This window comes from Papio anubis, chromosome 3 (assembly GCF_008728515.1).
Source record: "Papio anubis isolate 15944 chromosome 3, Panubis1.0, whole genome shotgun sequence".
Taxonomy (NCBI): domain Eukaryota; kingdom Metazoa; phylum Chordata; class Mammalia; order Primates; family Cercopithecidae; genus Papio; species Papio anubis.
The window spans coordinates 61,536,060-61,552,314 of NC_044978.1; the positions used below are offsets into that span (position 1 = coordinate 61,536,060).

The following is a 16,255-nucleotide window of genomic DNA, read 5'->3' on the forward strand; positions in this document are numbered from 1 at the left end:
AGGCATCCCGCCTGGCCAGTGCAAAATTTCTTAAGTTTAAATGTACAGTCTTAATTATACTAGTGTCTTTATGTCCCAAGACAGATTGTAGGTAACAGAATCTCAATTGTGCCTCAAAGAATTAACAACAAAACAAAATTCAATCTGTTCTCTGCATTCAGGCAGAAAAGGGGAGAGCAGAGAACCCTTCCTGCATCTGCTATTTCTTGGTCGCCTTCAGCTTGAAATAATTAATATGGCAAAGCAGCATATTTTTGGAGTAGCATACTCTGATTGCCTTCAGTGTATACCACATTTTTTTTTTTTTTTTTGAGACGAAGTCTCGCTGTGTCGTCCAAGCCAGAGTGCAGTGGTATGATCTTGGCTCACTGCAACCTTCACCTCCCAGGTTCAAGCAGTTCTCTGTCTCAGCCTCCCAAGTAGCTGGGATTACAGGCACCCACCACCATGCCTAGCTAATTTTTGTATTTTTGGTAGAGACGGGGTTTCACCATCTTGGCCTGCCTTGGCCTCCCAAAGTGCTAGGATTACAGGCGTGAGCCACTGCACCCGGCCTACCACATTTCGTTTAGCCATTTATCTGTCGATGGACATTTGGGTTGCTTCTACCTCTTGGCTGTTGTGAATAGTGCTGCTCTCAATATGGGTGTGCAAATATCGCTTCAAGATCCTGCTTTCGGTCCTTTTGGGTATATATCCAGAAGTGAAATTGCTGGATACTATTATAATTTTCTTTTTAATTTTTTTGAAAAATTGCCATACTGTTTTCCATAGCAGCCGCACCATTTTACTTACTTTCTCACCAACAGTCAGGGTTCCAATTTTTTCACATCCTCTCCAACATTAACTTTCTTTTGGATAGTAGTCATCCTAGTGGATGAGATGGTATCTCGTTTGTTTTGATTTGCATCTCCTTAATGATTAGTGATGTTGAACATGTTTTCTTGTACTTACTGTCCATTTGTATATCTTCTGTGGAGAAGTGTTTGTTCAAGACCATTGCCCATTTATTAATTGGATTTGTTGTTGTTGTTGTTGAGTTGTAGGAATTCTTTATATATTCTGGGTGTTAGCCCCTTATCCAATATATGATTTGCAGATATTTTCTTCCATTCCAGGACTCTTCTATTCAGTGTGCTAAATGTATCCTGTGATTCACAGAAATGTTAAATATTGATATAGTCCACCTTATCTGTTTTTTTCTTTTTGAGACAGAGTCTTGCTTTGTTGCCAAGCTGGAGTGCAATGGCACGATCTCGGCTCACTGCACCCTCCCCCTTTCGGGTTCAAGTGATGCTTGTGCCTCAGCCTCCCTGGTAGCTGGGACTGCAGATGTGTGCCACCACACTTGGCTAATTTTTGTATTTTTAGTAGAGACGGGGTTTTGCCATTTTTGCCAGACTGATCTCAAACTCCTGACTTCAGGTAATCCCCCTGCCTTGGCCTCCCAAAGTTTTGGGATTTCAGGCATGAGCCCCACACCCGGCTGTTTTTATCTTTTGTTGCCTCTGAACCTCATCTTATTTTTATATTGTTAAAACATGCAAAAAGTAAAATACAAGAATCTTAATTTGTATTGCTTGATGTATTTTAACTTATTCCACATTAGTTCTGAATATGTAGTTACTAAAAAGTAAAACTTCATGAGGAAAACTTTTCAAAATATTAAACATCTATAACCATGTTAAAAGGATGGAATGAGAATGTATAGGAATGATCAATATTGTGATAGTTTTTAAAGGACTGTTTTAGGAAATGAATTTTTTTCTAAGTTGAGACCCTCTAAATCTATAGGCACTAGTATTACAAGTGGTCTCTTTCCCCTGAGAGGAATTTAAGGAAGGTCATTTTACTAAATTGCTTTCCATGTATTTTCTATATATATTTCCATATATTTTCTGTTTACCCCAATCATCCTGTTTTCTCTCACTTGCCAAACTTGTGCATGATTCAATACTGGGTGAAAAGAAAAGTGAATGATAAAGGATATTTTCAACTATTCTTTTTTTTTTTTTTTTAATACTTTAAGATCTAGGGGACATGTGCATAATGTGCAGGTTTGTTACATATGTGTACTTGTGCCATGTTGGTGTGCTGCACCCATCAACTCGTCAGCACCCATCAACTCGTCATTTACATCAGGTATAACTCCCAATGCAATCCCTCCCCCCTCTCCCCTCCCCATAATAGGCCCCGGTGTGTGATATTCCCCTTCCCGAGTCCAAGTGATCTCATTGTTCGGTTCCCACCTATGAGTGGGAACATGCGGTGTTTGGTTTTCTGTTCTTGAGATAGTTTGCTGAGAGTGATGGTTTCAGCTGCATCCATGTCCCTACAAAGGACACAAACTCATCCTTTTTTATGGCTGCATAGTATTCCATGGTGTATATGTGCCACATTTTCTTAATCCAGTCTGTCACTGATGGACATTTGGGCTGATTCCAAGTCTTTGCTATTGTGAATAGTGCCACAATGAACATACATATGCATGTGTTTTTATAGCAGCATGATTTATAATCCTTTGGGTATATACCCAGTAATGGAATGGCTGGGTCATATGGTACTTCTAGTTCTAGATCCTTGAGGAATCGCCATACTGTTTTCCATAATGGTTGAACTAGTTTACAATCCCACCAACAGTGTAAAAGTGTTCCTGTTTCTCCACATCCCCTCCAGCACCTGTTGTTTCCTGACTTTTTAATGATTGCCATTCTGACTGGTGTGAGATGGTATCTCATTGTGGTTTTGATTTGCATTTCTCTGATGGCCAGTGATGATGAGCATTTTTTCATGTGTCTGTTGGCTGTATGCATGCCTTCTTTTGAGAAATGTCTGTTCATAACCCTTGCCCACTTTTTGATGGGTCAACTATTCTTTATAATACAGTTTCACCTGGCATTTTGTATCAGTTAGAATGACTTGTGCAGGGCCAGGCAAGGTGGCTCACGCCTGTAATCCCAGCACTTTGCAAGGCTGAGGTGGGCAGATCACGTCAGGAGTTTGAGACCAGCCTGGCCAATGTGGTGAAACCCCATCTTTACTAAAAATACACTTGAACCCGGGAGGCAGAGGTTGCACTGAGCCAAGATCACGCCACTGCACTCCAGCCACTGCACTCCAGCCTGGGCCACAGAGTGAGATTCTCAAAAAAAAAAAAAAAAGCCTTATGCAAATATCAGAAAAAGTGCTGAATCAGTTGGCTTATACAGTAATGTAATTTATTATTACTGTTATTATTTTTAAGCTGGAGTAGAGTGGCACGATCTTGGTTTACTGCCTTCCAAGTAGCTGGGATTACAGACATGCACCTCCATGCCCAGCTAATTTTTGTATTTTTGGTAGAGATGCGGTTTCGCCATGTTGGACAGGCTGATCTTGAACTCCTGACTTCAAGTGATCCACCCACCTCGGCCTCCCAAAGTGCTGGGATTACAAGCATGAGCCACTGCACCCAGCCTAATTTATTATGTCTTACAAGATATCCACAGTAGAACAATTCCAGACGAGATTCAGTGGGGCTGTGGTTCCGCTTTTCAATAAATTTTGGGGGTTTATACTCTTCTACATATTGGCTTCATTCTTAGGCTATAGCAAGACTATTGCAGGAGTTGCAAGTGTCATATCCATTCTTGGCAATTTTTAAAATTTATTTAAAAGAGACCTTTTTTACAGCCTCCTCAGACGTGATGAATCCTTTCCCAGAAGTCCCCAGGTAGATCATAGGTTCCCAAATAAACCTCCCGTCACTTCTCACTTGTCAGAACTATATTACCTGTAAATTTCTTTTCTTTTTTTTTTTTTTTTGAGACAGTTTCACTCTTGTTGCCCAGGCTGGAGTGTAGTGGTGCTGTCTCGGCTCACCACAACCTCCGCCTCCTGGGTTCAAGCGATTCTCCTGCCTCAGCCTCTCAAATAGCTGCGATTATAGGCATGTGCCACCACACCCAGCTAATTTTGTATTTTTAGTAGAGACGGGGTTTCTCCATGTTGGTCAGACTGTCTCAAACTCTCGACCTCAGGTGATCCGCCTGCCAGCCTCCCAAAGTGCTAGGATTACAGGTGTGACCTGTAAATTTCTAAACCAACATCAACTAAGATAATGGGATTACTCCAATTGAATTTTTTAGACTAATCAGAATGTACCCTCTGGAATCGAACATGGAGAGAGTTTCTCTTAGACCATGAGGCTTTGTTGAGGAAGTATGGATACCTGAATAGAACTGGGATTCCATCAAGAAGGTGGAAGGGGCCAGTTGATACTGTTTTGGTAGCAATGCCTGCAATTGATTTATTTTTCCATTTTAAACACTTCTAGTTTTGAGTACTCAATTATCTAAAATTATAAGAAACAATTTCAAATTCATCAGCAAAATAAGAAAATTATTTTAACTTTAGAATTTTTTTTTTTCCAGGTAGAGTCTCACTCTGTCTTCCAGGCTGAAGTGCAGTAGCACGATCTCAACTCATCACAACCTCTGCCTCCCGGGTTCAAGCGATTCTCCTGCCTCAGCTTCCTGAATAGCTGGGACTACAGGCGCCCGCCACCATGCCCAGCTAGTTTTTATATTTTTAGTAGAGATGAGGTTTCACCATGTTGCAATTGCTGGTCTTGAACTCCTGACCTCAAGTGATCCGCCTGCCGCGGTCTCCCAAAGTGCTTGGATTACAGGCACTTAAAGTTGACCCGGTCAACTTTAGATTTTAACTGGCATGTTAAACATTTTGTTTACAAATTTCTATATTCCAAAATTGTAGCCTTGATTCAAAAGATTAATTGGTGCTTTTAATCCTTTACTGATCTAAGTAACTGTGTCAATTCAAAATACTTAAAAATGAAGCTAATAATTATTTATTTATATATATTTCTGAGACGGAGTCTTGCTGTGTCACCCAGGCTGGAGTGCAGTAGTGCAATCTCGGCTCACTATAAGCTCTACCTCCTGGGTTCACACCATTCTCCTGCCTCAACCTCCCCAGTAGCTGGGATTACGGTGCATGCTGCTACGCCAGGCTAATTTTTTGTATTTTTAGTAGAGATGGGATTTCACCGTGTTAGCCAGGATGGTCTCGATCTCCTGACGTTGGGATCCACCCGCCTAGGCCTCCCAAAGTGCTGGGATTACAGGCGTGAGCTACCGTGCCCGGCCTGAAATGAAGCTAATAATTAAATTATGTTTTAAAATAGGGTTTATATAAGGAACATACATGTACACCATGGATGAATCTTGAAAATATAATGCTAAGGCCAGGCGCGGTGGCTCACGCCTGTAATCCCAGCATTTTGGGAGGCCGAGGCGGGCGGATTGCGAGGTCAGGAGATTGAGACTATCCTGGCCAACATGGTGAAACCCCGTCTCTACTGAAAATACAGAAAATTAGCTGGGTATGGTGGCACGTGCCTGTAATCCCACCTATTCGGGAGGCTGAGGTGGAAGAATCATTTGAACCCAAGAGGCAGAGATTGCAGTGAGCCGAGATTGTGCCACTGCACTCCAGCCTGGTGACATAGCGAGAGTCTGTCTCAAAAAAAAAAAAAAAAAATAGTAAGTGAAAGAAGACAAGACAAAAGTCCATGTATTATATTATTCTATTTGTATGAAAATACAGATAAAAATCTATAGAGTACAAACAAAGTGCATTAGTGGTTGTTTACAGCTGACTGGAGAGGGGATGAAACAGGGTGATAGCTGAAGGGTATAGAGTTTCTTTTTGAGGTGACAAATATGTTCTAAAATTGACAGTGATGGCTGGGCGCAGTGGCTAATGCCTGTAATCCCAACACTTTGGGAGGCAAGGCAGGCAGATCACCTGAGGTCAGGAGTTCAAGACGAGCCTGGTCAACATGGTGAACTTCATCTCTACTAAAGTACAAAAATTAGCCTGGTGTGGTGGCAGAAGCCTGTAATCCCAGCTACTCAGGAGGCTGAGGCAGGAGAATCGCTTGAATCCAGGAGTCGGAGGTTGCAGTGAGCCGAGTTCAGGCCACTGCACTCCAGCCTAGGCTACAAGAAACTCCGTCTCAAAAAATAAATTAAATTAAATTAAATTGACTATAATGATGGTTGCACATATCTGTGATTATATTAAAACCCATTGAATTGTATACTTTAAATGCATGAATTGTGTGATATGTGAATTATATCTCAACAGCTATTTTTTAAATTTATTTTTTTCTTTTTTTTTTTCCTTTTTTTTGAGACAGAGTCTCACTTTCACCCAGGCTGGAGTGCAGTGGTGCAATCTCGGCTCACTACAACCTCTGCCTCCATATTCAAGAAATTCTCCTGCCTCAGCCTCCCAGGTAGCTGGGATTACAGGCATGTGCTACCATGCCCAACTAATTTTTGTATTTTTTTTGTAGAGATGGGGTTTCTCCATGCTGGCCAGGCTGGTCTCTAAACTCCTGGCCTCAAGTGATTCACCCACCTCGGTCTTCCAAAGTTCTGGGATTACAGGTGTGAGCCACTGTGCCAAGCCTTAATAGAGCCATTTTGAAGAACAGGCTTTGTAGAATTTCTTAATAGATTTGCCTAACATTTGTTTTTCATTTTTCTTTTTTTTTTTTTTTTTGAGATGGAGTCTTGCTCTGTCACCCATGCTAGAGTGCAGTGGCGCGATGTTGGCTCACTGCAACCTACTCCGCCTCCTGGGTTCAAGCAATTCTTCTACCTCAGCCTCCTAAGTAGCTGGGATTACAGGCATGTGCGACCATGCCCGGCTAATTTTTATATTTTTAGTAGAGACAGGGTTTCACCATGTTGGCCAGGCTGGTCTCAAACTCCTGACCTTAGGTAATCTGCTTGCCTCAGCCTCCCAAAGTGCTGGGATTACAGGCATGAGTCACTGCTGGCTGCATTTGCCTAACATTTAAAATTGACAAATAGTGTTGGAGTTAATTATAGTTTTCATGCAGTAAAGACTAGCAGAAATAGTGAATTTTCTTTTAAGGTATGGCCATCTTGAAATATTCTGGTTTTCTACAGCCCCCCTGTAGATGATCATTTTCCTTATTCCTGCTCTTCTCTTCAGTCAATTATCTCCTCCAAACGACACAGGATAGAAGCCTAGCACTTCCTGTCTAACAAAATAACCTTTCCTCCATTCATTTCTGTTATAAAAACAAAGTTTTTGGTTATTTCCATTTACAGTAAAAGCACACAAATATGGAGAAATAGATCCTCTGCTTTTTTGTATTCATTATTAATTATGATGAGGGACTGTAATTGTATGTTCTTTTAGTATTTATTTTCCTTCTGATAACTAAAATCTCATTGCCTGATAAATTATGCATTTGTATGCATAAATTTTAGGTTCAGAATATTTTACAATCCATGCCACAGTTCAGAAAATTGTATCTGTAATAATGATTAAATTATTATAAGTGTAAATAACCTAGTTTGCTTCTTCACAGGGTTTTCTATAGTGATACTGTCCATATGGCCATATCTCCAAAAGGTTTGTACATTTCAATCTATTTTTCCCTTATAGCTACAGTAATAGTAACTCTTACATAGTTAAGCATTTTCTAAAGAGTCTCTTTGGTATTCTATGATTTAATCTTTACAAGAATAATGAGATAATAGTTCCTTAAAAGAGGCTTATAAGTAAGGTGACCATATGCTTTATTGTGCAAGCCAGAACACTTTTGAAGTGAAGAGAGTGCTATACAAGGAAAAATAGGATCATACCCAGATAGTCCCAGGCAAATGTACATGTATGGTCACCTACTCAGAAGCCACGTTCACATTCCATCATTACCTCTTCCCTAATAAAAAGGAAACTAGTAATAGTCTGAATTCTCAAAGTGTGTAAATGATATGTTTGTGGAATAATTTAATGCTTTTCCCATAAAATTAATTTGGGCTATCAGGTAACATTGTAAAGACTAGAACATATGTATTTTTTGATGCTGTTATTACTAGAAGGGGAAGAGGGGGTGACATGAAGATGTAAGTTTGTTAGGTAGCTTGACATCAGTTGATCATCAAGTCCTGTCAGTTCTATCTTAAATCTCCAGGAAGGAACTTAACTAAAAATCAGTATATAAGTTGGTTACATAATTCATCTATAACAATGTTTTAGTAGAGGTTCTTAAAGAGTTCCTCTGTATTCCCTAACCTACTCCTTAACCTGCTATTATCTGATTAACTTTTCTGCTGTCCTGAACTCCTCTTGTAAGTTTTCCAGTTACTTAATTGTTGATCATGAAATACTTTTCAGTCCTTACTTTAGGTGACACCTGGATAGGATTTGACATTGTTGTCCTCTCCTTACTTCCTGAAGCTACCTGTATTAGTCTGTTTTCTGTTGCTTGTAACAGAATACCCTAAACTAGATAATTTATTTTAAAAAAGGAATTTATTTCTTACCATTACGGAGGCTGAGAAGTCCAAGGCTGAGAGACCACATCTGGTGAGGGCCTTCTTGCTAGTGGGGACTCTCTGAAGAGTCCCAAGGCATTGTAAGGCATCACGTGATGAAGGGGCTGAGCATGCTAGCCCAGGTCTCTTTTCCTTCTCTTATGAAGCCACCAGTTCCACTCCATGATAACCCATTAATACATGAGTGGATTAGGTACATTAGGTAGTTACTTGGCACAGCCCTCATGATCCAATTGTTAGTTGGCAGATCTGTATCTGTACGGGTCTGCAGCAACCTCAGTTCTTGCCTCCTGAGAAGAAATAATTCAAGTAAAGGACATAAGGCAGAAGGAGAACCTGAGGCAAGTTGTAGAGCAGGAGTGAAAATTTATTAAAAAGCTTTAGAGCAAGAATGAAAGGAAGGAAAAGAAGGAAAGTGCAGTTGGAAGAAGGCCAGGTGGGCCACTTGAAAGACAAGTGCGCGGTTTGACCTTTAGACTTGGGATTTTATACACTGGCATACTTTTGGGGCCTTGCATTACTTCTCCCCACTCACCCCACGCCTGAGATCATATTGGGAAGCTGCTAATCACCAGGTGTTTTCTATGTATTAGGAGGCTGCCTTTTCCTAGCCCTGGCTGTGACCAATATTACTTTAGAGAGTTAACAGCCGCCTGACCATCACCTAATGGTCTCCAGACACTCCCTATGTGTGGGGCAGGGGAGACCTCTCCTGCCCTGTTGATACCCAACTACCTACCTAATGTAACACAATTACCTCTTAAAGGTCCTACCTTTCAATATTTTAATAATATTAATTTAAATATTAATTTCCAAAACATGAAATTTGGAGGACACATTAAAACCATAGCACCACCTCTTAGCTTCTATGACATTTCTCTATCCTGGCTTTCCCCTTAACTCTAACGACTTATTCTTAAATTCTTTTGTGTATTCTTCCTTATCAGTTTGTCCCTTGTTGGTTTTCCTAACAGGTTGGAGAGTGTGTGTGTGTGTGTGTGTGTTCGCACATGCATGTGTGTGTTTTATACTAGATTCTGAACTTTGTCCCATATTAGATGTATAGCCATCAACTTATTAGATAGATCCATGGTACTTGGATGAACCCAGGCTCCTTAGGTCTTTACACATTTTTACTGGAATGCTTTTCCTCTCTCCATCTTTCTTTTGCTCTCCCCTTTCTCCTTCCTCACTGTCTTTTATTCACTCTTCAAGGTTTTGCTCCAGTGTCACTTCCTCTGGAAAGCCTTCTCTTTTTTTTTTTTTTGTGATGGAGTCTTGCTCTGTTGCCCAGGCTGGCATGCAGTGGCATGATCTTGGCATACTGCAATCTCTGCCTTGAGGGTTCAAGCGATTCTCCTGCCTCAGTCTCCCAAGTAGCTGGGACTACAGATGCCAGCTACCACACCCAGCTAATTTTTGTATTTTTAGTAGAGATGGGGTTTCACCATGTTGGCCAGGCTTATCTCTACCTTTCCTCAGGTGGTCCACCCACCTCAGCCTCCCAGAGTGCCGGGATTGCCACCTTCCGGGTTCAGGTGATTCTCATGCCTCAGCCTCCCAAGTAGCTGGGATTACAGGCACCTGCCACCATGCCTGGCTAATTTTTGTATTTTTAGTAGAGATGGGGTTTCGGCATGTTGGCCAGGCTAATCTTGAATGCCAGACCTCAGGTGATCCTGCCTCAGTCTCCCAATTGCTGGGATTACAGATGTGAGCCACTGCACCTGGCCTGGAAAGCCTTCTCTGACTGTCCCTTACAACAGTTTGGATCAGAAGATTTTCCTGTATACTCCCGCTTCCCTTTATCATTAGCCCTTAATGTGGAGTGTCCTAACACTATATTTACAGAGAGTTTACTTAACTCCCCTACTAGATTGTCTAGATTGTTAGGATTGTTTTGTTTTTATGAATTTTTTTTTATGTTTTTGTTTTTTTGTAAATGGAGTTTCCCTCTGTTACCCAGGCTCGAGTTCAGTGACGCAATCTTGGCTTACTGCAGCCTCCACCTCCAAGGTTCAAGTAATTCGCTTGCCTTAGCCTCCCAAGTAACTGGGATTACAGTCGTGCACCACCAACGCCCAGCTAATTTTTGTATTTTTAGTAGAGATAGGGTTTCACTATGTTGACCAGGCTGGTCTCAAACTCCTGACCTTGGGTGACCCACCACCTCAGCCTCTCAAAGTGCTGGCATTACAAGTGTGAGCCACCATGCCCAGCCCAGTTTTACAAATTTCTACTTTTTGAAAATGGTCTCCTAAAATATATTTTTAAAGGAATATAAGAAAAAAAGAAATACAAATTTTACTTTTTACTGATTTAGTGCCATATTTTCATTGTTATTTTGAAAATTATAGTACATGAAATTATTACCCATTACACTAAAAATTCTTTCCATACTGATAGTCATTGGAATTGGCACAATTCTGGAGCAATGTCTTCTCTACTAAAAAGATATTTTCTTTTTTTTTTTTTTTTTTTTTTTTTTTGAGACAGAGTCTCGCTCTGTCGCCCAGGCTGGAGTGCAGTGGCGCGATCTCGGCTCACTGCAAGCTCCGCCTCCCGGGTTCACGCCATTCTCCTGCCTCAGCCTCCCGAGTAGCTGGGACTACAGGCGCCCACAACCGCGCCCGGCTAATTTTTTGTATTTTTAGTAGAGACGGGGTTTCACCGTGGTCTCGATCTCCTGACCTTGTGATCCGCCCGCCTCGGCCTCCCAAAGTGCTGGGATTACAGGCGTGAGCCACCGCGCCCGGCCCTAAAAAGATATTTTCATGTATCAAAATTCTTAATTTCTTGGCATTTAGTCTTTTTAGTCAAAATTCTCAAAAGAAGGATATTAGTAGTGATTAGGTCTAGTCAGCATACTATGTTGAGTTTTGAAAAGTACTCTCTTTTCTCCAGATATTTTGAAAACTCTTTGAAGAGTTTTGCTATCAGGCCTAGTGCTGTGGCTTATGTGCCTGTAATCCCAGTGCTTTGGGAAGCCAAGTTGGGAGGATTGCCTGAGCCCAGGAGTTCAAGACCAGCCTGGGTAACAATATAAGACCTTGTCTCTACAAAAAAATTTTAAAAGTTAGCTGGGTATGGTGGTGCTACTCCCTGTAGTCCCAGCTGCTTGGGAGCTTGAGGTGGGAGGATTTCTTGAGCAAAGGAGTTTGAGGTTACAGTGAGCCAAGATTATGCCACTGTATTCTGGCCTGGGTGACAGAGCCAGACCCTGTCTCAAAAAAAAGAAAAAAAAAAAAGTTTTGCTTTCAAATCACTACACATTTAACATTAAAATTGAGTTTTCATTATTTTTTTGAAAATTAATTTAAAATTTTATATGACATGAAATTATTATTTTCTGTTTTCAGAGATGACAAATGAAACTAAAGGTAGTACAGGGAGAAAATGAAAACCAGAGTACCTAAACTGAAAGATATTTTAACAGCTAGAACTTTAAATATTATGTATCATTATACTTTTGCATATTATTTCTTATGTCCCATAAAGAAAAACGCACCTAAATATTTTCAGTTTAAATATCTTTAGGGAATTGCCAGGCATGGTGGCTAACACCCAAAATCCCAGAACTTTGGGAGGCCAAGGCAGGTGGCTCACCTGAGGTCAGGAGTTTGAGACCAGCCTGGCCAATATGTTGAAACCGCGTTGCTACTAAAAAAATACAAAAATTAGCTGGGCCTGTGTGGTGGCACATGCCTGTAATCTCAGCTACTTGGGAGGCTGAGGCAGGAGAATCGCTTGAATCCGGGAGGTAGAGGTTGTAGTGACCTGAGATCGCACCATTGCCCTCCAGCCTAGGCAACAAGAGCAAAACTCCATCTCAAAAGTAAATAAATAAAATTAAATAAATAAATAAATATCTTTAGGGAACAAAAGGTCATAGTTTTCCTTATTAAATTGTTCTACCACATATCTATGTTCATTTAAATTTATTTCCTAAAATTTAATAAAAGCCATTAAATAGAAAGATTAGAGATAGAATCTTCCTATGTTGCCCAGACTGGAGTGCAGTGGCTTTTCACAGGTACAATCATAGTGCATTACACCCTCCAACTCCTGGGCTCAAGGGATCCTTCTGTTCTAGACTGCTGAGTAGCTGAGATTACAGGCATGTGCCACTTCACCTGGCTTAGCCTATCATATATGAAAAAAAAAATCTGGCTGGGTGTGGTGGCTCATGCCACTAATCCCAATATTTTGGGAGGCCAGGGTGGGAGAATTGCTCCCTCCCGAGGCAGGAGGATTGCTTTTCGAGTTGGAGGCAGGAAGTTCAAGACCAGCCTAGGCAACATAGGGAGACCCTGTCTCTACAAAAATAAAAAAATTAGCTGGGCATGGTGGTGCATGCCTGTAGTCCTAGCTACTCAAGACGCTGAGGCAGGAGGATCACTTGGACCTCAAAGGTCGAGGCTGCACTGAGCCGTGATCGCACCACTGCGCTGCAGCCTGGGTGACAGAGTGAGACCCTGTCTCAAATAAATAAATAAAAATAAACAATAGTGTCTTTTCTATGCTAACATTTTCTGTTTTTCTGAAAGTATTTTGTTTTCTGAGTTGTAGTCATTTGGTTCTCCCCTCATGTTCATCATGATATGTAAACCCTTTTAAAGTGGTAGAATACTGAGTTGCCTATGTAGAAAGGAAGAATTTATAACAGGTTTATTGAGAGAATTGTCTATCATCTTTTGTGTTTTTATTATCTTCTTTATGCATTTGATTCTTGTGCCTAGTTTGTTTTTTAAAAAAAGATTTACGGTGCTAATGGCTGTTTAACGTATAGGGTAGCATAAGTCTAAAGATTTCTACTTACAAGAATTAAAGAATACCTTGTATTATTTTTCATGATGTTATTGCTATATGTATACATAGTGTGTGTGATTATCTTCTTACCAAGGTTCATATGAACCAAAAATTTCCATGGTCATTCTTAAAAATGAGCCTCCCAAGCATTTTTCCCTTGTGCACAGTCTGTTGTTAGCACTTCAATTGTATCGTCAGAAGTTTGAATCCTTTACTGTAAGTAATAGTGTTATAAAACTTATACGTTAGAATTGTTTTTATTTTTTTAATAGAAAATTTTACATGGTATGACAAATGTATTTAGATTTTAAACTTTTCTTGGATAACAATTCTTAAAGGACATACTTTTGTCTGCAGATTGATCAGACAGCTGATACAAGATTTTTGGGCTGGGTTATTGCTTCATATAGTCTTGGCCAAATGGTAGCTTCACCTATATTTGGTTTATGGTCTAATTATAGACCAAGAAAAGAGCCTCTTGTCGTCTCGATCTTCATTTCCGTGGCAGCCAACTGCCTCTATGCATATGTCCACATCCCAGCCTCTCATAATAAATACTACATGCTGGTTGCTCGTGGATTGCTGGGAATTGGAGCAGGTAAGTTTGTATGTTGATTGTGTCAAATACATTCATTCTGACATTTATGGCTCACTTTCACCTGGTCTCATCCCCTTTTAAACTCATATTTCACAGTTCAACGTACATGTCTCTCATTGTAAACAAATATTTTTCCTATCATTTTGCCTTTGCTCATGATGTTCTCATTACCTATAGTTCTCTTCTGTTGCCATCATTCTTCATTCTTCAAGATTCAGTTCAAACCAGGCGTGGTGGCATGTGCCTATAATACCAGCTACTCAGGAGACTGAGGTAGCAGAGTCTCTCTTGAGCCTAGGAGTTCAAGGTCAGCCTGGGTAACATAGGGAGACCTCCATCTTAAAAAAAAAAAAACAGAAAAACCCAAAACAAAAATAGATCCAATTCAAGCTCCACATTTTCCACAAAGCCCTCTTGGGCTACCCTGCCCCTTCAGAGAATTTTTTCTTCTCTGACATGTCTCTGGCACTTGCTTATAGTATTGTACTGTTTTTATGCTTTCTCACTAACAAGATAGTAAACTTTTTTTTTTTGGAGTCTCACTCTGTCGCCCAGACTGGACTGCAGTGGCGCGATCTCGGCTCACTGTAACCTCTACCTGCCTGGGTTCAAGCAATTCTCCTGCCTCAGCCTCCCGAGTAGCTGAGATTACAGTCACCTGCCACTGTGCCTGACTAATTTTTGTACTTTTAGTAGAGATGGGGTTTCACCATCTTGGCCAGGCTGGTCTTGAACTACTGACCTTGTGATCCACCTGCCTCGGCCTCCCAAAGTGCTGGGATTACAGGCATGAGCCACCACTCTTAGCCTAAACTTTTTGCAATTAGAAAGAATTTATGGTACTTTAAAAATATCCTATGCCCCCTAACAGAATCTCTTGAATGTAATGTACTCAATGAAAATTTTCAGTAAAATTGTTAGTGCATTTTTTTCTGTTTCTTATTTACATGTTTATGCATACAGAGTTTGTAATACTTTTTAAAATAGTTGTAGTAATCAATGGTGTGCCATTCACTCAGTGCTTTCTTAGTATTAAGTTTGATATTCTTTTTTTTTTTTTTTGCGATGAAGTCTCACTTTGTTGCCCAGGCTGGAGTGCAGTGGTGCGATCTTGGCTCATTGCAACCTCATCCTTCTGGGTTCAAGCAATTCTTCTGCCTCAGCCTCCTGAGTAGTTGGGACTACAGGTGGATAATTTTTGAATTTTTAGTGGAGACGGGGTTTCACCATGTTGGCCGGGCTGGTCTTGAACTCCTGACCTCAAAATGATCCACCCACGTTGACCTCTGAAAGTGCTGGGATTACGGATGTGAGCCACTGTGCCCAGCTTGATTTACTTATGATACCATTTCTTCACTCATTGATATCTTTAACTGTTTTCATATTACCAAAACTAGTATGGTCCGTTAATTGATGCATTTGCTTAATAAAAATACCTTACATGCTTTGTATGATCATAAAGAGGAAGCAGTGACTATACTGTTGACCAAGATTTCTTCTTCTGTATAAAGTCAAATTTGATTGAATTTTATAAACTGAATGATAACTTACTTTTACTTTGGATTATTGTGCCTTGTTTTTAAGGAAACGTAGCAGTTGTTCGATCATATACTGCTGGTGCTACTTCCCTTCAAGAAAGAACAAGTTCCATGGCAAACATAAGCATGTGTCAAGCATTAGGTTTTATTCTAGGTCCAGGTAGGTGTTCTTCACTTGTCATTACTTGAATTTGAATTGGGAAAACTTTTGAGGCTTAAATATTCAATGTAACCCAAGTATAAAAACTCATAGCTGAAGGGAAAGGGAGGAAAGCTAATTTTTTTTATCCAGCAATGAGGCTATAGTCATTTTATCTTGATGCCAATCCACTAAATTAAGTGCTATTAGTCCCCTTTTATAGTTGAGAGTGCCAATGCATAGAGAATCTAAGTAAATTGTCCAAGGTCACCCTTTTGCTGAGTGTTAAAAAAAATTAGTGAGGCCAGGCGCAGTGGTCCACACCTGTAACCTTCAGCACTTTGGGAGGCTGTGACAGGCAGATCACCTGAGGTCAGAAGTTCGAGACCAGCCTGGCCAACATGGTGAAACCCCATCTCTACTAAAAATACAAAAATTAGCCAGGTGTGGTGGCAGGCACCTGTAATCCCAGCTACTTGGGAGGCTGAGGCAGGGGAATTGCTTGAACCCGGAGGCAGAGGTTGCAGTGAGCCGAGATCACATCATTGCACTCTAGCCTGGGCGATAAGCGTGAGACTCTGTCTCAAAAAAATATTAATGAGATTTAATATTTCCTCAAGGCAAATTAATTTTCTGCTGAGTAAAGAATTGGTCATTTTCATGCCTAGAATAATATTGAAAAACCATATAATTGGTCCATATTTTGAATATTGAAGTTATGAATATTATCAGTTTGAATCCAACTCAGCTTACTTCATCATTAACACCCCATCTCCCACCCCCAGTTTCC

General features: G+C 40.5%; 1 protein-coding gene across 6 annotated transcripts in view; it reads left to right on the top strand.

Moving 5' to 3' along the window:
* The window catches only part of MFSD8 (major facilitator superfamily domain containing 8), a 55,742-nt gene that overhangs the window by 13,001 nt on the left and 26,486 nt on the right, over positions 1 to 16,255 (top strand). For all 6 annotated transcript variants that reach the window (XR_004182687.1, XM_031664276.1, XM_031664274.1 and 3 more), the window contains exons 3-5: positions 7,412 to 7,455; positions 13,548 to 13,788; positions 15,373 to 15,486. Coding sequence is in view for 5 of the 6 variants with exons in the window: in XM_031664276.1 (XP_031520136.1) it covers positions 7,412 to 7,455; positions 13,548 to 13,788; positions 15,373 to 15,486 (399 nt within the window). In the remaining variant the exon portion in view is untranslated. The remainder of the gene's footprint in view (positions 1 to 7,411; positions 7,456 to 13,547; positions 13,789 to 15,372; positions 15,487 to 16,255) is intronic.